General features: G+C 36.8%; 1 protein-coding gene across 1 annotated transcript in view; it reads left to right on the forward strand.

Annotated features, from left to right (window-relative positions):
- The window catches only part of COL4A3 (collagen, type IV, alpha 3 (Goodpasture antigen)), a 69,561-nt gene that overhangs the window by 7,323 nt on the left and 38,678 nt on the right, over positions 1 to 23,560 (forward strand). Inside the window, exons 3-12 of the mRNA XM_010568419.1 lie at positions 16,328 to 16,417; positions 18,127 to 18,171; positions 18,662 to 18,706; positions 18,995 to 19,057; positions 19,803 to 19,856; positions 20,692 to 20,718; positions 21,329 to 21,406; positions 22,441 to 22,503; positions 23,002 to 23,037; positions 23,157 to 23,198. Of these exons, the coding sequence (XP_010566721.1) occupies positions 16,328 to 16,417; positions 18,127 to 18,171; positions 18,662 to 18,706; positions 18,995 to 19,057; positions 19,803 to 19,856; positions 20,692 to 20,718; positions 21,329 to 21,406; positions 22,441 to 22,503; positions 23,002 to 23,037; positions 23,157 to 23,198 (543 nt within the window). The remainder of the gene's footprint in view (positions 1 to 16,327; positions 16,418 to 18,126; positions 18,172 to 18,661; positions 18,707 to 18,994; positions 19,058 to 19,802; positions 19,857 to 20,691; positions 20,719 to 21,328; positions 21,407 to 22,440; positions 22,504 to 23,001; positions 23,038 to 23,156; positions 23,199 to 23,560) is intronic.

Raw genomic sequence — 23,560 nt, forward strand, 5'->3', positions numbered from 1 at the left:
GGGGGGGCTCAGCCCCGCCACGAGCCTGGAAAGCGGCCGCGGGGTCCTGTCCCGCGGGCAGGGCGTCGCTCCGCCGGAGACGGTGGATGTGGAGGGCAGGGACAGAGCGGGGTTGGGTGTGGATGGTCTCCGAGGTAAACACTCTCAGAGCAGCACTTACCGTCTTGCACCACCTGTGCCGCCTTCGTTACGAATTCACTTTGCAGTTTGTCTTTCAGGTTTAATGATGAGTGTGCATCACCGTTTGGCCGATAAGCTCTCCTAGATCATATTGTAGTCTTTGCTGTTCCTTTCTCCTCTGTCTGGTTATAACATTTAGATTGTACATTACCAACTGGGAGGAGAGCAGTCAGCTGTGAGGGTAAATGGGTCAGTGTAGCTCTCAACATTTCTGGCAGTTACCAAACAGAAAAGTGCCAGTTTCAGTAGATTTCTGATAAACATCAAACACAGGAAACTGCCAGTTTCAGTAAATTTCAAGTTCTATTTCTCCTGTAATAGTCAACAGTATTAATTTCTCCTTGCATGTGTGAGTAAAGCTCTAACACAGTACATCAAAATCCTTTACTGCCTATCAAAACATTTTGCAGTTCACCTTTATAAGGAAAAAGCTGATTTTCTACTTTGTTGTTGCTAAAATAGAGCCACATTCTGCTGTAATTATCTGAAGCAGACTAATCAGTCATAATGTTTCTTCTAAAATATTGCAGCTCTTTCACTCGCACATTCTGGGTACTGCCTGGAAACAGCATAAGCACCTCGCCAAACGTTTTCTTTCCTGGCACTCTAACTTGCAGTCAAGTTTAGTCATTTAACAAAGATCTAATTGTTTTATTTGTAATGGAGTCAAAATACCTCTTAGTTCTTATGTAGAACAGAGGTACTAGATCTATTTGCAATGTACATGTTTTCTGCAGACTAGTTTCGGGCTCTGCCTAGATCTGATCCTTACTCTAAAGCAAGATGTGCAAGATGAATAACTCAAAACCTGCCTCTCTCATCTACCCAGTTTGCCATTCTTTATTCCATTCTTCTCTTCGTCTGCTGGTACTTCCCTTCCATTGCCCTTGTTGCTCCTAAGAGGTGGACATCATTGTATATGCTGGATGGCTGTTAACAAGCCTGTGTATCAGGAACTTCCCCACTCCCACCCTTCCCACCCCCCCTTCTTCTAAGCCTCTAGTCTGGCTGTGTTGATCTTGTCATCCTGTTCTTCAGTGGTTTTATCTACAAAGGAAGGGAAAAGGAGGTGTATTGACAAGTAAGACCCCACATACGGCCCAGTAAAGCATTTTAACACTTTTTAGCAACCTCAGTAGGATCCTGGAGTATTTGCCAGTCTTGCAGACTCATGTACCTTAGTTCATTAGCAGCCTTTCTGCTTAAGGTAGATCATGAAGCAATATGAGATACCAGTTTTCTAGAGCGTTGTCATTACTAGATCCTTGTTTACACTTAGGTCTTAAAGACAGGATTTGAGATGGTAAGAAGTGTCTTCTACAGAAACCTTGCTGTTTAAGCAAAGTTTGAACACAATGTATTGATTGATTCAGTGTTGCTCTGAAAATTCAGTGGATCTCATATGTCTGATATTAGTTTGAACTAGATTTGCAACAGATAACTGAGATCAGTTTAAGATTCAAATGTCATCATTTCTATTCTTGTATGAAAATGCTGATATTTTCAAAAGAGAAAGTCAAAATTTTCTAGATGGTGGAGGAAATAAAAACTTTTTAAAAAGCAATTTTATCTAAAGTAATGAAATATTAGTGGCTAATGTTAATTGACATGAAATGATTGATGAATAAATCATTGCATCTTGGCAGGACCATCCATTGCAAAGAAATAGGTATTGTTTGTGTTTTAAAATCGTGCTACACTTCCCATATGAAAGTAAATTGATGTTTGACCAGCAAGCAATATTTTTGCTGTATGCATAAATTAAAAAATGTTTCAACATAGAAAAGTTTTAAGTGTATGTCTCTAATAACTCAATAAGTAGTTTATTCCCAAAGACAAGAAAGAAAATTATTAATTTGTGCCTGCTGCTGTTTATACAACAAATTTTGGTCCTCACAGCCCTTCACAGAGTCCAGACTTCCCTGCCCTTAGGAGGCTGAACTTTCTGGCACCTGCTAGGGAGTATTATTATCTGCATTCTTGGCCACTGGCATGCTCTAATCATATCTTCTGAAAACTCAGCAGAAGTAGCATCTTCCCATGTCAAAGGCTTTTCAGCTTGCTTGATGTATTCCTTCACTCCAAATACTGCTGTTACAATGCTTTGGGTTTTCCCACTGTTCATTTAAATGCTTTAGAAGAATAATAAAAATTATCAATATGTTTCCTCAGGGAACAAAATCTTTCTCATTCCCCACTTCTATTTTTTTCCTCTCAGAAAAAAATTGATTTGCTTTCTCATTGTTTCATTTTGTTTAACAGCACCTGGAGCTGATACTGTCTTGATGCACATGTACAATCCAATTAATTCTCCTGAGTGCGTCCTGTCTTTTGATACTATCCATGTACTTCTTGTATGTCTTGAAATTAAACACTAATCTAAAAATGTTCCCTAAAATTTGGTGTTTCAAATGACACTCAAAAGAAAAATACTTAAGTTCATTAGTACTGAATCGATACTGCTTCTTAGTGGCATTGATCATTTTTATGATGGCATCATGTTGGCATGTGTTCAGAACAGGATAAAAGAGGGTTTCTACTTGAGCAAGATTACTTGGTTGCAAGTTACCTGCACCTCCTGTTACTACCATTTTTTTAATTTGCATTGCAATACATTTGCAATATTGTATTAGTTCACAGGATAAAGTTAAGTGCTCTATATTCTGTATTTGCCTCAGTCATTACTCTTCATATTTTTTCATCATGTGCTGCTGGTAAAGGAGGGGAGGTAATAAACTCCATGACTGTAAGGCTTGAGAAGATCTTTTTTGCATCCCCTTTCTCACTTACGCTTATTGTCTGTGACTAGATGCAAGTGTTCATATTTCCCAATTAATTTCATTTTTTACAGATGTTAGAATTTGCATGCAAATACTTATAAACTAGTCTTTTCTTCTTCGTGCAATATTTTTTTCCTAATTATATGCAAACTATGTTGCTGTCACAAATAGATCTTAAAACATGGCTCTGGAAGGAAAAAATGCAGTGTTCTAGGTCAGCCATGAGCATCTCCAAGGCTGGTAAGAACGGGATGCAGGCTCAATTGCTTTGTTTAACTAGGAATCAAAATGTTGGAGGGACAAAGTGTCGCAGTGAGAATTTTCCTTCTCTGCTGGCCTTTGGAAGCGCCCAGGTTCTTTGTCGCACAAGGCAGCTGAGAAGGGAAGATGTGCACCTGAATATACAAAAGAGAGTTCACTGAGCGTGTTAGAAAAACAAGTCCTTTGTGAAGTGCTCTCTTTGATTTGGTTAATATGATCCCAGCTCTGAAGTCAACGGGGGTGTTACTTTGATAATTGGGCCCAATTTATACTAGACTTTTCTGATCCTGATTGCCTCTATAATTAGTTGTAATTCAGCCATCATCTGCATAGAGAAAGAGGCCAATGTCAAAGCACTGTAGAGCTATGCTTTTCCTGCTGGGCCAAGAGAGCATAAATTAGCAGAGTTGCCCTAATGTTTGTGCATCAAAATTTATGGAGTTCTGCTGTCTTATACCACACGGAGGCTTGCTCTGATGGCGATGAAACGTTAAGTGTGCTTACATGTTTGCTGCATCATACAACTGAAGGAAGATGAACCTCCTTAGGTGATCTTAGTAAACACCTGTGAAAACTGAACTGTTATCACTTGATGTATAGCCTTTTTCTAACAAATCTACAAGGTAAATACGTGTTTAAGCATAACTCTATAGTTAAAGTTATTTTGTTGACTGAGTATCATTAAAATTATCAAAGTAGACAGGCAAACACTGGTACTTTCTCTATGGCTTTGCATTTCATATAGATATAACAGCATTTTATTTCAAGATCTGTGCTAGCAATCTCTTCTGCAACACCTAGAGCTGATTTATCATAACATGTCTTTGAAACAAAATACTTTGCTATTAAGTGCAACTAGTATGGGATGTCCGGTCATCTGTTTTACTGTCACATTCTCGCCCTACCGCCTAGCAAAGTAATACTAGAAGGCTCAATATGCTGGCATGGATTACAGGAGCCTAGGAGGAAGGTGAAATACAAAAAGGCTTTTTTCTTCTTAACTGTTTACAGCCCCAGTCTGTCATGCACACACTGAAAACGTTGCTTTTTGCCACACCTAGTATATTTCTAGTTCTATTTTCATTGTTTGTCTTTTTTTTAACTTAGCAGTTTTGTCACAGGGTGAAAGTCTCACAGCTTTACAGTTTTCCATTTGGCCTGGTTCAGTGAAGGCTTTTTAACAAGGGCTTTATGCAGCATTTTTCCACAGATCATTTTGGAGGAATCTGCAAGAAAAAGTTACCTTTCCTTTTTTTTTTTTTTTGAAATCTGTGAAATCACAGAGCCTTTCAAAAAAGGAGAAACCAAGGCATGTGCAATAAGCTTTCTCTGAACAAGCTACTGTTGCTTTCATTGCTATTTGCACCAATTAACGGAACATGCACACCAGGAATTTTATGAATATACAAATATATAGGCCTGAGGAGACAACAATTGTAGTGAATACTATTCCCACACTCAACAGTTGGGAAGTAATACAAATCGTGTGATGTAATGCTGACCATAAAATGGTAGGTAAGCAAAAATTCACTAGTTAAATGGTGTGTATTCTTTGTTATTAGATTGCTCTTTTAAGATGACCCTCTGTTAGGAAGGAAGAGCACGGATGAATAAGCTGATTAAACACCCTTAAGAGTTTGCTACACAAAACAAAATTCTGTGGCCTGAATTGCCTAATCTTTTTTTCCTTGTGGAAAGGAAGAATATTTATTTCTTTTGTCCTCATGTCCTGTTCATGGTCAGGAGAAGAAACCCACAGAGATGGGGTTTATCAGTCTGCCTTTGGAGATTTTACCCGTCTGAATATACTGTGAACAGTTTGGTCCAGTTTCTGATAGTCCTCCTCACAGTGACTTCTACCCTAGTGAGATTATTTGTAGAGTAAGATATCGGGCATTATAAACATAAGTATCAAAATTTTCTGTGTTTTAGCAGAAGCAAGCAAACCATCATTCTCTCTGTTTAAAGAGGGAGTAATTATGTATCCTCTCTTTATAGAGCAAAAGCAATTAAAAAAACCCCAAACCCAGAGATTCAATTGAGAGCCTCAACTTACAGTTTTCCAAAACTGCAAACAACATGCCAGCTCTACATACATAGATAGTGAGTAATTTTAGGCAGCTTCTACAGTACAGGGCTTAGTGGTCATCTCTGCAGAGCTCACAAACAATTTGAGTTTGTGAAAACTCAGGGTGGGGTTTTTTTTTTCTAAATTATAACATTTTACCTGTTTTATCCTAACTCAGTGATGATAACATGCAGGCACAGTGAAGATTGCTAAGCCCTACCATTCTCACACTCCCTAATTCTTTACTGTCAGTGAGTTGGAGAGAGGGGAGACGCTCTGTATAATTAATTGAACTGTATGTGCTTGGACAAGAATATGGTTGGCACCATGGAATTTGTACGTGGAACTATGAGCAAGATGGCAGAATGGTGTGCTTTCATAAGAATAGTATGAAGAGCTATGTTATGGTAGTTTCTTGGAACTTCCATCCAGAAGGCTTGTTCACAGCAAAAACATATGCTATACAGTAAGTATATTACAAAAAGAAGAATTTCAGGGTGTTTTACAGGTTTTGGTTGGTTTTTTTGTTTTTTTTAGTGTTTGGTTGGTTTTTTTATTCCCAAGGACATAATTTATTCCATTTAAACATAGGCAAGACATACCAAAAGTTCTATGACAATTTTGTTTCCATCTGGTTTATATACAAAGTTCTTACTGAACGGGTTTTTGCTTTAAAAACTAAGAGGTTTTCAAAATGGTTTCAATCTCTGAAGTGAAAAAGCATTTTTATACTTTTTATACATGTTCCCTTGACATAATACAAAGTTGTTTAAACGTTCATCTACAGCAGCTTCTTCTGTTTCTGCATACTGGTAAATTACCATAGTTGGTTTGCACATACTATTATGAATATATCTATATCTTGATATTACACAGAAGAACAACTCCCTTCCAAAAGGACTTCTGACAGTTTAAAACTAATGATAGAAAGTAAGGAAATTCTTACCAAGTTCAGATAGACACATTGTGTGTTCACATTGTGCGATCACAAATAGCGTATCTCTAAGTTAAACAGAAAATCCTGCTTCTGTGAAGTGTTATAAAGGTTTTTTCCAATGATCGTAAATGCTTGGGACTTCTCTTCTGCACCTCACACTGAAAGCAGGGCATAACCAGTAATACGAGGCCTATGTCACCAAGGAGGGATATTGATTCAGTAGTTACTCCCTGAGCAAGGTCCCCATTAGAAGTGTTTAGTGGAGCTTATTCAACAACTGCACTGTCTGTAGCATAACAGTTGTCTTCCACTGTGTCCTTTGAGATCTGTTCTCCTTACATTAGACATTATTGACCAAGTTGTTTATTAGTTAAAGTTACAGGTGTATTTCTTTATAATGGAAAGTCAAAATGAAATAATTTTTGTGAGGTGCTATGTATTCAACTGGTAGGCAAAATGCAGTGAATTCTGATAGCATACATAGCTGTTAACAGCAGTCTTCTAAGGTAGGAATGTCTGGCTGCCTTCCAGTTCACAAGTGACTACACAATGTTTCAGGGTTTGGGAACTGACATATTTTCCTTCATCTCATCATCTCCTATTTCTGCTCTATGTTGTCTATACTTATTGAAGGCTTAATAATTTGGTTTTGTTGTACTGGTCCATCAATGACTAAAAAAAACACAAAGTTCTTCGTGGTCTTTGATAATTTTAATGAATTCATGTTTGATGCTTAGAATGCATGAAAAACTTTTAGTATACAGATTGTAATTGTGAGACTGGTATTTTGTTTTGATAGCAATGTTTTGGAGTGAGGGGACTTCATTCTCCAGTACTTTGTATGCTACATGGTGATTTACAGTTGTGCAACATGAGGAATATGCTGCCAGGGTCACGTATCTACTAACCATGTCTAGATAGAATTACTGACTGTGCTAGTCTAGCTAAGTATCCTGACACAGGTGCTCAGACTCAGAAAAAAGATCTTCCTTATCTAGCCTTTTCCACAGTGGGAGCTTTTTTCTATATAGCTCTGCTCTCAGATCCTCTGCTTGAGCAGGTTAGGATAAATTTTCAAAAATGTAACTGTGTCTAAGCTAGAAGCTTTAGCTAGCACCACAGTGTCCTTCAGAAAGTGCTGCATTTCACGTCTCTGTGCAGCACTTGTCCCCAACACAAGTCTGGAGTGTAGATAAACGTTAAAGCAAAACTTTCCACTTACTGTAATCATAATGCTTTACACCCACTTTTATTAGATGTAATAGAGAACATGTAGTAGAGAACATTAGAGAAATGGGCCCCTTGTAGTTTTAAGCACTATGTTAACATCAACTAATGAGCAATATTATTCTATGTGCTCAGTTGTGGTTTATAGACACAGCTGGAATGTGTAAAGTGATTGCTCTGCACTGAGACAGCTGAGGAAAAATCCAGAAATCTCAGTTGTCAGCAGCCCTGGAAAATTCATGATCAAGACTCTCAAAGGAGCTGGCTCACTGATAATGTAATTTTTAATAAGTGTTGGAATTTAAGAGAAATTACAGAAAACTGGAAATCAGCTGATAATTTACTTCCACTTAGAAGGGACCACTGATGACCAGCATATTTGTAGGCTGTTCAGGATACCATTAATGAGCAAAAAGATGGAAAAGAGGAGGAAAAAAAAACCCCACACAAGCTGCATCACAGAAAAATTGGTCTTGTCCAAGAAGTCTTGTTCCATGTTTTGATGGAGTTCTAATTTAGTGATCCTTGAAGTTAGAAGATAAAGACCTGATGGCAGGATAGGTGAGATGCTAATAAAAATCAAGGTTAAATGAGAAATCAGGCTAGCATTTTTAAAAATGAGCCTATCAACTGTTAGAACCACCAATGAAGGAAAGTGATAGCTTCACCACCCACTTGAGAGAAGACACCTGAGCTATTTTTACTGTCCACAGTAATTAATGGATATCACTTGCACTGCTTTTAATTCACCTTAAAATTCCTCATGTTGCACAGTCATCTTTCATTTATGTTAACCAGAATTTACCTCTGGAATCAGTGGAGTTCACCCATGAAATGAAAGACCGATCAGGCCAGAAGTGTGACCTTAAGCCCCACTGCAGCCAGATTACTATGTTCCTACAGAATACATTTAATTTCATTTCAGCTGTCATCTAAATGTCTTTATTACTTAACCTGTGTAGTCTTGATGCAGTCTTCATCTGAAACATAAAGTATACAGTGCCTGTTGCCTGCAGCAGCACACTTTGCTGCCTCTCTGTCCTGGGTGCAGTATTTTTAGTACAAACATGTATTTTGAAATCATAGCTGACCTACTCTGATCTTTGGATCTGGAAAAGCAGACAAATACTCTTGACTGTTCTGTCATCATATATGTCATTCCAAAAAGAGATCAATGGAGGAATACTGGCTCATCACCCTCACTGGCTCATTTTCTATGTTCCCCATCTTCCTGCCTTTAAGCCATTCCTAGTATGACTGTATTGCCCCACAAATGTGAGTGACAGGACTCAAAGCCTGTGCTATAGATAGAAACGCCTATCATTGGTTGCTTTTTTCCTTACAGTAACGCTTTGTGATGTCCTTTGACACATTCAGGTTTGATAACATACCTAAATACATTCTCTGACATCCTTCATATAACTAGCTCTATTGGCAAAGTGTTGTGAGCTTTCTAAGATTCTCTCTGATTCTCCAAATTAAGTTGCCACAACTGCAATGGAAGGAGTAGCAGTGCCATGCTGAATCTACATTAAGCTTTCTATAGGTGACAGCGTAGTCTGTAGTATGTTATTTCTTCCTTCTTTCATTGTCATTTCTTTGAGGGATTCAGTGGAGAGTACTGGAGCACTTTTTAAGCAGATGCTTAAATTAGTCTCTGAACTGGGGACAGGAAGAGGTCAGAGCCCCATAGAATCCAGTCCTGTAGCGTAGGAAGGGCAATTCAGTGTTATAGGTAAGGTTCCACCTACTGAACAAAACATTAACCACTGCAGTAAATGTGCTTCAGCATGTACAACTGTAATTATTTAAAGAACATATCATACTAATCATTCAACACACTTTTGAAAAGCGCTCCTTTATAAATCACTCCAAGAAAGTGTTGTGGTTTTTTATTTATTTTGGCTCATTGGTGAATTAATTTGATTTTTTTATTTGTATAATGATCTGGCTTTATCCTTTGGCCTAGATCTTTAGATCAAAAATCTAGTGCCATCTACTGTATCTAAAAACTTGAAATAAATGTAAATGATTATTATAAAAATCACAAAACTGAAAAACATGCAGTAAACCTGTGGTTTTGTTAATGCATTTACTTATGTAGAGGCTATTGTGAGGATTTTGAATAAACCATTAATAACTAATATCTAATTTCCTTATCTTATAACCTGGCAATATACTATTGTTTTGTTATGATCCTTTGATAAAGCAGCTGCAGGCATCTTGCAAGGATGTGGAAACATCCAGTAGTAGAAGTGAGCAATGATTTTTTGGTTCAAAGCTCCTTTACAGAAGGCATAATCTAATCTTATGTAAAAATCATATGCCAAAACATTTAGTATTATCCAGCTAACTGACTGTGTAATGTAAAATCATCATTGGTCTTTTCAGTTTAGTTTAAAGTGATATGCATACACAAAAAGACCTAAATTGATCTGAAAGCTTAGTAATGGCAAATTAAACACATTCTAAGCATTCTGACTTCTTGAAGAGCAAAGGCTCTTTTTCTTTAAATAGTTTAATAACCTTGATTAGTTGTGTAGCATCATAAGTTTCTACACGTTCATGCATTTAACTTCACATTGGATTATCTTTGATTGTACGTTAAAAGAAAAAGTTTCTTCTGTATCTGTACATATCAAGTCTTCTGCAGGTTATACCTATTATATAGAAGAGCAATTTCATTTGGTGATTTTTCTACATGTCCTGAAAACTGTGCTTTGCATACAAATACTGTAAAGAATTTGCTTCTAGCTTTACTTTCACAGGTAGAAATAAGGTGCAATTCCATGAAAGTCTATAGAATTATAATAGTAAATAACTGGTACTAGGAAGATTAGAAGCCAGCTGTAGCTATATATATTAGGAAACCTCTCTATGGTCAGCCAGGATATGCTCCCAGTTACATTGAAGAAATTCAGAGAATTTGGAATACTCTAAGCATTTTTTCCTCAGTAGAGAGCACCTTTCCTGGACTCAGACATGTGTCTACTAAATCTGCAAGCTACATCTTTGCTTCAGCGGTTGAGATTGCGGAGTAAATGGGCCTCATAGGTTTGTAGTTAATTTACAGTTTTCATATGCAAGCCTTAAGGCTGTGGTAGGTTGAGTCACTCAGCAGCCCTGTACAGCAGTAAAATGCAGTGCCTGCAATTTAAGACTACTTTTATCGTGCCCTGTGTTTACATCTTTCCTTGGAATACTGAACATTGAACAGTTACCGTTTTTATACTGCTTACCAGACATGTGCCAATAACCTATGTCACCTATTTTGACGACAATACTTTGGGATGAAAGGTACTGTTATTGAAGAGGGAACAAGAAAATTGGTTGTCTTATAGACTGTTTCAAATTTATTTTGAGATATATGTCACTTTATCCTCTGGTATTTATACTGGAAGGCTTAAGATATCTGTCATGTAACTTACTTGGTGAATTTAGATTATCCAGAGCCAAACTGATAGACCTCACTAAGAAGAAATCAGGGTACTTTTTGTTGTTAATTCTGCACTAGTGTTATTCTTGTGTCTCTGGTGATATAATCATATTGATTAAAATAATAGTAAAGGTAGCATAGTCACATGGTTTCTGTTTTACATGACACCTTTGTTTTCCAAATTTCTGATGCTGTACCACTTGAATTCTAGCTGTCAGATCAGGGGAAGAAAGAGTCGTCTTTAAATATGCCAAATAATTAAGTATTTAATGTTTGCAACTCTTTAAAAATCTAGCTTGAAACAACAAGCAATCACTTACTGATCTGTGTGTGGAACACAGGCAGGCACAACCATTTCTTGGGGGATTTGCTTTTCATGGGCAACTGATTCTGTTTTATTTTGTACATGAATGTTTAAATAGCTGTTCACTTGAGGAATACCCCCTGCATCTATTTCTAAATTAATAGATGGCATCATCTCACCTAACTTCAGCCACCGAACAGGCAGGTACTGTCAGTAATTCTCCAATCCATAGAGAACAGCAAGTTCCAGCAGCACCTAAAAGAGGCACCCAAAGAGACTCAATGAGTTGTTCCAAACGAGATGTCAAGTTTCTTTGTGTAGTCAAAGGAAAGAGACAAACACTGTGAAATGTGTAAGAAATGAAGGCAGCTGGCTGATACCTTAGTTTTGGATGATGATGAAGACAGAAGACATTGATCCTAGCTTGTGGGAAGAAAAGATGCTTTTCAATTCTTCAAATGTTTTACCTGAACAGATTGCTACAGGAAAATTTAAATTTAGTGACAGTCTGACTTTATAATTTTAAAATGTAATGGAGAACACTTTTGCTTTCTGTTTTTTGAGAATACCACTGGAAGAGTTGCAAATTTGGAACAGTGCTGCTGTTACATTATGACCAGTTGTAGGGGTTAATTAATTCTGTCTTCAAGATGTAAATAGAAATTTCATATCATACCATCTTAAAGGCTTTAATCATGTAAGAAAATATACAGTTCTTCCTTCTTTTCTGAATTTTATGCAACTTAGAAAAATATCTTCCTAACCAATATGTGATCTTTTTCTTACTGTCTGTAACTATAACATAGTATATGGTCATTATGATAAACATATATACTAAAGTGGGAGGATGAACTGAAAAATAACCCTCTTTCTACAGTGGTACAATTGAAAAAGTCATTCAGCAAGAGCTTCAAAAACAAAGGAAATAATTTAAGTGTACAAAGAAGGACAATAAACATCTCTATGAAATAAACGGCTTCAATTAACCTCAGTGATATTTTAGTATGTATAATATTTATGTTAACAAAGGATCCCCTCTACTGAAATAGGATATGCCTACATGAGTGTAGAAGAGTCCTTTGCAGAGTTATCCTAGCCAGACTGGGCTAGCTCAGGTACTGAGTGCATGATAGCTGTAGCAGGAACAGGGCACAGAAGGGTTAAGTGTTCTCATATTCACCCAGGATCTCAGATGTGCTTTGCAGCTCTGCTGAGCTCCCTGCTACCATGACTACCTAGTACATGAGCTAGCTGATTTAGTCATGCTGTCTGTCCAGTTACATACTGAATATCCTTGTTTGGGTTTTTTATTTGTTTGTTTCACTTAAGTGTAAACAATAAAAGAGTGAATATCTCTTCCTGCTTGATTAATCATTGAATTTTGCCAAATGGTAGTTAACCCCAGATAGCCATGCCATACTGTGGCAGTAGAGGTCACAGACTCAAAGAGAGGTTTGGATGCTACAGTGCAACACTCAGCCCTCCAAGGGGACTTTGAACTCCAGGCTCACCTGAACACACAGATGTGCTGGTAGCAGCTACAGCCCAGGACTTGCTGCAGGAGTGGGAACATCCCTGTGGGAGGGCACTCACTGTCACACAGTTTGGCTCAGGAAACCTCCAGAATTAAGAAACAGCAAAGTTGAGGGTCCTTTGTAATTGTATTAGGTACTATGAGCCAGTGTCAGGAGGTGAAGGCAGCTACAAAAAGTCAGAAAATTACTGGTTAATAGGTGAAAATAAAAAAAGTATCATTGTAATCTAAAACAGTATCGGTATATGTGTTTGTTTCTACAGGAAGTTGTTTAAAGAATCATCAATGTTTAGTGCTGTGAGCCCAAACTCTTGAATTTTACACTCATACTGATATTATAACCCTGGTGGCATTAAGCACAGCTTCTTGGCCTTTACCCCAAGGTAAACTAGTGACCCCAAATTAAACTAGTGCCCTTATCTGTCTCAGAAGACAGTACAGAGGAATAATGAGCTCTTTTCCACTGTTAGGAATTGCCACTTTTCATGAACTTTTTTGTTTTTAAGTTGTATTTGTGATATAATTGCCTTACTAAAACCCCTGAGATCTCATTTGCCCCTCACCAAACAACACAATGAGAAAAATAATTTTATTATGAAGTTTGTCTTTTTGTTTTTCAGAGCTGTGTATGCAAAGGTAAAAGTCCCTGCTTTTGTGATAGCATGAAAGGTAGCAAGGTAAGAACAAATACGTTTTTCCTTTTTTAAGATTAGCTTATGCCTGGAAATTTTTAATACATTAGTTGAGTTGATATAGTGAGTGAATTTATTGTGTGATGGTCTTCTGTCAACAGAGTCTACAGAGAATTGTAAAAGGAATACCTTACCTTACAAAAATCTGTTACAATAGCTCTGGGGACACTGTTTAACTAAGAAGACTTTTGAATTTATTTTTCTTAAAGGCATTAGTTTGTTTTCAGCATTGCATGATGTTTGAACACCAAGAGAAGAGCAACTGTCTGAAGCACTAGGTCCCTTTCACAAACTCCTAACAAATGCCAACAGATACAATTAGCCTGGCGGCAGCTCTCCTGTTACGAATTTCATAATGCCATCAAGAGTGTCATATTCAGTGCTTCCCTCTTTCCACCTTTGGACCTTGCCCATCTCCCCCCACTTTTCCGGTTCCTGAAGCAAAGCTACATGCTTTCAAACATGAAATCAAACAGATAAATCTACATGCATCAAACAGAGAAATCTCCTGCAGACTGACACAGGGAATGAGTTTCTGGGTCCTTATCACAAACACTTGCCAGCAGTGAGGGAACGAGCATCAAATCCATCAGAAGTAACAGAGCCATGGCTCTGCCTGTTGCCAGTAGTAGCCTGGCAGAGGCTTGGAGTGGCTTTTAGACAAACCTGAATTACGCAAATGCCAAAAATTCTTTCAAACTCCTGCTTGTAGCTGGAAAAACAACTGATTCACAAATGAAAGGGACATTATTAAAGAGGTCATGGTTCTAATTCAGGCTAACTGTGGACACAGTGATTGCTATACTAAACCTTATCAGTAGGTTCCAGATGCCTCTATAGGCTTAGGGTTGTGATTAGTCCCACTGATCGACACATGTAGCTGGTAAACAATTACTCACAACTTTCCTCCTGTACTTTTATTACCAAGAAAAAAATGTTATATTGCACCACAAATGAAGGAAGCTTCATTTCAGTGGTGGAGAAAAGTTCTCTCAAAGTAAATATGTTCATTATTAAAATATGTTTTCGTAAGTGGGAAAGGAGAATACTCATGTCTTTAGTAAAATCTCAGTGCTTATTTTAGATGTTCTTAGTTGGTCTAACCTGACTTTGTCCTAACCAGTAAAAGTGAGACCAATTGAAAAATTAGAAAAAAATAAGCTGTCCACTAGAAGAGAAATAGTAATAAGAACGAACACCCACAATTTGTCTTCATCAGTTCTATGTTAAAGCAACTGAGCAATTAGGAAGTAAGAGTTAATCATTGTTTACACTGTTGAAGTTCTTCAGGCAGCATTGTCAAGTCAGGACAATTGCATTAATATGTTCTGATAACCACTCAACGTTAAGAAATTCTCCAACCTGAGAATCCTCTGATCTTGTTGATCTGTCAAGAAGAAAGTGTGAATAAAATTGCCTGTACTGTATGGAGGGGTGTGAAGCTGTCAGGAGAGTGCACTGCTGCTCTGTATCTGGAGAGTACTCCATCGCTTGCTGCAGTGAGGGCATAGCAAGCTCAGGGAAGGAAGATCAAGGACTTATTTCGTTTTTCTGTGAGTTAGTACCACACCCCCTCCAGTGGCACGTCTTGGTATAGCATTAACCTTTTTTTGCCTTTCTTGGCACAGTGGTGGATGAAATAAATGATTTTTTATAAAAAGCTATGCCGGTTTAGGATACAGATCTTACAGACTCTTCATAATGCAATTGTTATTTTGATTTGTGTTAAAATATTCTGGGATTACACTATATTTTAGTACTGTTTTTTTTTTAAATTCAGAACCTATTTAAAATCTGGTGAGTTTGTGGGATTTTGAAGGACGAGAATTGGTGGAGGGACAAGCCAAGGTATTTTGACTTCCCTGAGACTTTTTTTTGATCCTATCTTGTACATAAAATAAGAAGATACCAGAACTTCTGCACAGCAGAATTCAAATGCTTTTTTTTAATAACTCTCTCCTGATAAAGCAATAGGAAAATTGACTCTGAGAGAATCAATAACCCCATCCTCGCTCTCCTGTGTTATGCTGTGATGTAAAAGCTCTTGAATAGGCAGCTCTTCACTGATGTAAAATTGAGCATGCTAAATTGCTGCTATCTAAAGAGCTGAAGAATCTTTTCTGTCAGTTTCTAGGTTTGAAGCACTTTATTTTAACCAAGATAAGACTTGCTTCTTCATTATATTTAAATAAAAAACTGAAAATGCCCCTTCCACTGTAACTTAGCCTCCTGTATTCTATTTGTACAGCTTTAATCTTCTGTGTTTTCTTTACATGGTTTGGTTATTTGAACTTGACCTTAAAAAACACATGAAAGAATAACTTCATGTCTTAATCTCTGAGACTCAGAACAATTTTACAGAGTTGTTGCTTAAAGCAAACTTCTTTTATTGTATCTGAGTGGTTTTGTTGCATTTGACTCCCACTGTTTCTTTGGCTTACGTGAAGAGAGGTATTAATGATTTGGAACTGACCTTGCTGTACAGCAGCAGCCATTAAGTTTGCCAACTACAAATTAGGTCTGTTGTGATGGATTTGTGTTGCTTGTAGGGACTAAACACAATGCAGAAATACTAACAAGGAATATGTATCAGCTACTTTCTTAAACTTTTCATGCAGCCAGTTCTCCTTCTCTCTTCTGTACTCTGCAAAATCTTGAGTACTGTTGTCTTCTGATATCTTCAACCATACTTATGAGTATGTTACTTCAGTGATACCATGTGGCCTAGACAGCACGTAAGCAGGACCACAAAAACCGGTCAGTATGAGCAAGGGTAATATAACTGCCACAGTAGCAGACAGATCTGTAGAAATTAAGAGGTACTGAAAGTAATGAATGCCTTAGAAATAAGTTATCAAAAGGAGAATTCATGGATATTTTAAGAATGTGATTCTCTTAATGTTTACAGGGTGAAAAGGGCTTTCCTGGTGTTCCAGGTCCGCCTGGTCATAGGGGGTTTCCTGGTCCAGAAGGGCCTCCAGGGCCACAGGGACCAAAGGTAGGTGTGTATGTGAGACACAGAGAAACTACTCTGCTTGACTGTGAAAGTGAGCTATGACTAGGTAGAGAATTCTGTTTTAAAAAACAAAACCAAAAGAAAACAAAACTTGTTTCAGAGTCTCCTGTTTGGTGATGGATTTTGTGTGGTCACTAGATGCAATGGTCAGTTTTGACTGAGTCAAAGTAGCTGATATGAACATGGGCTTTTGTTGTCAGTTGTCCATTGGCCAGTGCTAAAGCACCTGCACTGAACTGCCAGCAGCAATGTAACATGGGTCTAAACAGATTTTAGCAGCATAACTTCAATTTTGTCTTAAGATTACATTCTGACATCTGTTGGAAAGAGAGGAAACAAGCTACTACTGAGACAAATATGAAAAATTGATTTAAGAAAATTTGAAGGGAAAAATGTTTATTAAGATAAATCTTGGTCTGTTTAGGCAATGCCTAGTTGCCTGCAGTATGGAGAGAGTTACTTTGGTGATTTGGGCTTTCTTTCTTTCCTGTATGCCTAAACTGAGGCTGAATATGAATTTTCAATGACTCCTGCATGAGCAGAAAAAACAAGTAAATACTCATTAAAAAACATATGATTTATTTTTGTCTTGAGGAACACTTCTGCTGCCATCGATAAATTTACTTAGGTGAATAAATTATTTGTGTCTAAATATGGTGTGAACTCAGCCATGGTATAAATCAGGAAGGTACTGCCACGTTCACATTATGCCGAGGACCTGCACTAATGTGGCTTCAGCACTTACCCATACCTTTAAACAATTGTTTTTTATAGTTTTAATTTGTTTGGGTATTGTTGCATTATTCTGTCCTATCTCGTTTTTACAATACTTTGTGGAATGGATACTCATGGTGGATCTCATACATGTTGATGAGCCATTTGTTTGAACTCATTGAAAAGTGTTTAGTAGAGCATTTCCCTTTTAATAAGTGATAATAACTTCTGCAAGAATGGCAAAAAGTAAGGATAATTTATCTAGCAAGAACATCTCTGTTAGCCTGAATGCCATCTATTGTAGTGTATTCCAGTTAGCTTTTCCTATTCAATGCCTGTACATTATCTTAAATGAAATGTCGCCCAGGATTTTAGGAGCTATGCAGTTCTATACATTCCCCATTTCCTTTCTGGGAGCAATAAAAGTTTCTTAGTCTTGAAACAATTCTAGCAGGTTCTGTCTAGACTGTGCTGCGGCATGCTGTGCTGTCTTCTTTCAGCCTTGCTCTCCCATCCTGCTTAGCCCCCTTTTATCCTGCTCCTGGCTTTCCTTTCCGTGCACAACAGTGCAGGTGAGAGTGGCTGGTACATGCATATACCTGATCATTATATGGACACCATCCATATCTGGGAGCTTTCCAGCTATTTCCTCACAGGGAAGCACTTCCAGGTCTCACAGTTTGAACAGATCCATAGCAACTGCTTTCTCAACATACCCTGACTGCTATTTTTTTGACCTGTGATGAGATATATCCCCTAAACACTGAAATGGGGGGAAAGATGCCATGATTTATGCAAGTTGTATTAAGTGTTTGTTTGCTTTAGTGTCTGTAGTAGGCAAATCATTTATTTATTTATATAGTTTTGTGTGCACATGTTAATATTGGTAAAATAATAAAAATACTGCATGTCCTCTTGACATATGTGTGCTTTTTCTCAATTATATTGAAATATGTTGTTTTCCATTTGTGATCTAGGGTTCTCCAGGGCTTACGGGCTTAGTTGGACCCAAAGGTATACGAGTAAGTATTTATATTTTAAACAAACTTGTATGTATTAAATGTCATGTTGAATGCCAGCTTGGTTCAATAATTTGTGAAAAATAAGAACAAAACATTATGTATGATTTTAAAGTATTTTTAAACTTTATGACATGGAGTATGCACATACCTTATCTATTTTTTAGAACTTTTGCCTTTTTTGCTACACCTTATGTACAAGGTTCATACTGTATGTATTTAGTAGTGGAGTGTGCTCTGAAAAATTCAGACTAGAATTCCCTGAAGAGTTGTTTTGGAGTTTTTTCTGTGGGCAAAACCAGTCTATGTTAACAGTGCATAAGCTACCTTTATACTTAGTTCACAGTCAGAAGGGTTAAGGAAATAATGATCTTTTGATAGAATCATACGAATTCATAAGAATTCATTCTTCTAAGTGCGATCAAAAGAAAAAACACATCATAAGCTTTTGCTTAATATTTGTATTATTATTCCTCTGTTTTTATATCATTAGGGAGTCCCAGGAATACCTGGATTTTCAGGTCCCCCAGGACTTCCAGTAAGTAAAAACAAAACTGATTTAACCATTTCTCTCCTGCTATAGTACACAATTATCCTCAGCCCGATGTACTCACTCTAGTATCAACATCAGTGTTGTCTCTGTCAGTTAGCCTAGAGATAAAAATCTTAGCATCAGCAGTTCTTACTCATTGTAATGATTTAAGAACACATTGTAATCTGTCAAGTCTTGTGAAACACTGCTCCAACATAAACTCTTTCAGTGTTGCTGTAGGGTAATATGAATGTGCAAAAACAAAGCTTGTGTCAATTTTGCACTTCTTTTTAGGGTGAACCGGGAACTGTTGGCCCTCCTGGGCGCTCGGGTGTTCCAGGATGCAATGGCACAAAGGTACAAACCAAGTTGAATGTTACGGGGATTGTGTTTGGCTATGCTTAGGAACGGCCAAAAAACATTCTGAATTTTTCCCCCAATATACAACAACATTGATTTGTTTTGGTTTGTAACTTTTATCAACTAGGAAAAATTTGAATCATGAGGCTAGAGGAAGGAAAAGTGCTGCCTTTTTGTGTAAGATAGATAAATAATACATGCTAATGGCCTTTGCTAAAAAGTTAAGAATAACGTTTGATATTTTGACAGATAAAACTTTTTTCATTAAATCCAGAAGACCTAATCAGTTTTGTCCAACCTGTCCTTCTGTTGAAATGGCTTATAGAAAAGGTAGATAGTTAATTAATTTTATTTCACCAGTATCTAGCTTGCAGTCGGCATTTCGTAAGTCCCGAAAACAATTAAAAGAAAAGGCTTAATGTTAAATCACAGGTTTACTAGTTTTCCTTTGCTCTATGAGCAAATACTTCCAGCATTCTGAAAGAGGGAGTCAGAAGAATGCCTACTACAGAAAGTCTTACGTTTCTAGTGAAACAGTGAACTGATCTGACATAGCTAATAAAGCCTGGTGTCTGGGATAGAAGTCAAGACCCATACAGAGTGGCTGTGCCCCTTCTAGGAAATATGGTGGTAATGCAACTCACAATTTTAGTATGATAACATAAAAAACTTTTTTTAATCACATTTGCTAAAATCAGACCAAATAATAATATGCATTAACAGTCACTCTTACTACTTTCAGGGTGATCGAGGTTTTCCAGGTCCTCCAGGTAGAAGAGGTGCTCCAGGCATTCTAGTAGGTGTCTGTGAAAGTCATGATTTTGTGCATTTCTACCACATAAAGCCACTCACTGAAGGAGTGTAAAGCCTCACATTAGCTGGTATTGACAACAGTTGAAATATTAATAAAATGGGTATACCTATATATGAAAACTGTTTGGTAAAGAAACCAAAGTTGAAAGTAATGGTTTATCAGCTGTATGTCGGGTCTCAACTTCTTAGTTAATGAGTGCATGCAAATTCATTGACTGTGTTAGCTCTTTACTGTCTCAAGAGATATTAATGAAAATTTATCACTCACATTTCTAAAGGTGTCCAATATATACGTAATACATTGCAGTTTCAGTTCATGCCAAAATATGTTTGAGGATATGGCTTAATTAAGTCAATAAGAACCAGGAATTAAACCCAACACTTCTCATTCTGGGTGCATTGCTTTAACCCTAGGATTTGTTTTTTCTCTGTAGAAATGTGTTCTTAACAGAAACTTCTAAACAAATGGAAAAGGAATGCTGTCTGTCAAGTTCCAGTGGCTTCACATCTAATAACTTCTAAACATGATCTTTACTTTACCGGCTCTCCTGATTTTATTTATTTATTTATTAAGGTCAGGCTTCAAAACTGTTCTGCCTTCACTTGTAGAGTTGTGTGAGACTGAACTATTTTTTAACAATATGCCCTTTCTTCTTAATTTGAAGTCTGGCACAGTAAACATGTACCTGGCCATACACCTTGTCCATGAAGATGAATCACTTCAAGAGCACTGAGCTTGGAGAATATTTAGAATGTGTCCTTTCACCATTGTCTCTTCTGGCTTTCTGTTTTAATAATATGATTGTTCTTCTCCCTAGGGTATTGCTGGTATCAAAGGAGAGAAGGTCAGTTATTTACACCATATTACATGATATATTTATTGGTGATCAACAGCTTATGTGTATGTTCGCTGCTGGGAAAGAGTTCTTAATGTCTCCATTCATGGGTAATAGAAGGTCTACTTTCCAAAAGAAGCAACCACAAACTTTGGTGCTTCGTCTGTACTAGTTGCATTCACCCCAGGTTACAAAACAGTACTTAATTTTTTTTTTTCCCCTTTAACTACCATTATTGCATGTAATGAATTTAATGCTTTCAAGCACACAAAGAGCTAAGCAAATAGCTTATGAATTCATATGGAAATCTGCAGATGCACTAGAGAGTATTTTAAAGGGATAAAAAGTACCAAAACCACATTGAAGGTCAGGACTGTGGGTGAGTAATGTAGGCATGTCTGAAATGAAGACTGTCCTAACAGAGAACTGGAATGCCTGAAAAAGGTATATTTTGTTTAATAAAATCTTTTTTAAAGGCAGAACTATCCATGGTGGGCAGTTGCCATCATTATGCAATTCTGATGTTGCTTTATTTCCCTACAAACTGTATTAGAAGATTTGTTCCACTACCGAGTTCTACAGCATAACTTTTTATCTTCCTTTTTATCTAATTGTCCAGGGGTGCCCTGCAGATGGATATAACCAAGGGTATGGTGCAAAAGGTGATCCTGGATTGCCAGGAATGCCTGGACTTCAGGTAATTCAGAATTAATTCAGACTATGAGATACATACATACATACATACATACATACATATATATAAAAAAAAATAAATTATATGTGATATGTGTGTATATATATTAAAATTATTTTTGTATAATTTTAATGTATTATATATTTTATGTAGATATAGTAAATTTTACAATTATCTCACTAATTTCTAAACCAGAATAATTCTGTGTTTTTAAAAATTATTAACTTTACATAATCTGATTAACACACTATATTCAGAGTCTTTCTTCTGACTTTACAAAACAGAGTACACCAAGACAATAGTAATTAATTTTGCCATCAGAACCAATAGTGTCCACTACGTGTTAGTGAAGTGAGATAGGGAAGTCAGGTTGCAGACAAACTACAATACTTAAGAAATGGAGAAAAACTGGTCATAGATTTAGGGGTTTACCCCTATAAATAGAATAGAATAGAATAAATAGTTCAGTTGGGAGGGACCTACAACGACCATCTACTCTAACTGCAAAAATTCCCCATGAAGTGATATTGAACAGATTAGACCAGCTCAACTTCTGGTGTACTAACAAAGGACAGTATGATCCATATTTTAAAAATGGAGATTAATAGGAGAAGGCAGAGCAGACATGTCTTTTGACTGTTAAAATAAATGGAGGACATGAAATTAAAAGAAAAAGAAAAATTTTTAATTTTCCATTTCTTTGAAAATGAAGCTTTAAAGTGTAGAATTTATTGCATAGAGTATTTGAAAGATTAAACGCTTATTAGGGCTAGCAGTGGGACTATATGGATTATGAGAATGTCCACAGTTAAACAGGACATACATCCTCACTTGAGTAGTTTAGTTTTAGAACAGTTATGTTTTTTCATGTTTCAAAACATAGGCCAACCAATGAAGCAGTGAGGAGGAATTATACTTCTGTGTTATCCAGAGACAGTGCTGCTCCTCTGTTTGTTATTCAGTTCATTGAACTTAGCCTTGTGGTTTGCTTGTAATCTTGCCAGGAGATTTATTCCTGTTTCTTTTTTAATATGCAGGGTGCCCAGGGTGCTCAAGGATATCCCGGGGAGCTTGGACCACAGGGTCCTCCAGGAGCTTCAGTGAGTATGAACTTAAGTCTCACTTGTTACTTTAACCTTCGATTTTCCCAGAAACGTATGGAATTACACAAATATGAATACTTGACTCTCCCAGAGTGGTTTGAGGTCTAGAGACATGTGTATGCGAAATCCATATCCTTCTGCGCACATCTTGATTTTTTTTTTTTTTTTTTTTAAGTTTCTTTTGATTATTTTTATGCATGAAAATTTTCATGTTTTCAGAAGCATCCTTGTCCATGTAGGCATAAATTTTAATGTTCAAATAATTCCTCACTTTAAATACTAATGTGTATAACTGTAAAAGAGATGTATATGTTTGCAACTAGACTGTATAGACATTGTCACCCACTCACAATGAATTGTCGTTTTAAAAGTGGGAAAAAAAATAAAAATAGTGATATAACTCACGTGAAAATTGGGTACTTCAAAAGACCTATATTGGTGCTGAAGATTGTAACTTTTTAAATTAAGGAATTTTTTTTTTTTTCTTTTTTGTAGGGCATGCCAGGGAGAGCAGGACCTCCTGGACCTAAGGTAGTCTCAGATTGGTAATAAAAATGAAAACTTCCTATTACGTGTAACATCAATTAACTTACTTTATAGGTGTTTTTAAAATAATTTAAAAAAATAACATTTGGGGATTTTTTTTACAGGGTCTTATGGGACTGAAAGTAATAGGAACCAAAGGAAGAAAGGTAATTGTATAAAATGCGTAAAACATTTTTTTAAGTTTTGTTTCTGTTTTCTGCACTTCCTGATATACTGTGGTGAAGTGTTTGGGGAAGTAAGTACTGTGAAATAAAAATTTTCAGTATATATGTAGAAGTCTTTTATTGGAAAATGGAAACATGGCAATTAATATCTAAGGACAAACTGTTTTCATGTAAGAGTCAATGATGTAAACTTCCTGATAGAAGGGAAGAAACTTAAGAGGAGCCAGTAGTTAATATTTACTAACACATAGCATTAAATTCATTTATATATCATTTGCATGTTGTTCCTAAATGCTTATTTAAGCATGTAAACATTGGTAAATACATAGCATCTGTAGACTCAC

The sequence above is a fragment of the Haliaeetus leucocephalus genome, unplaced genomic scaffold, assembly GCF_000737465.1.
Source record: "Haliaeetus leucocephalus isolate CR32 unplaced genomic scaffold, Haliaeetus_leucocephalus-4.0 Scaffold240, whole genome shotgun sequence".
Lineage (NCBI taxonomy): Eukaryota > Metazoa > Chordata > Aves > Accipitriformes > Accipitridae > Haliaeetus > Haliaeetus leucocephalus.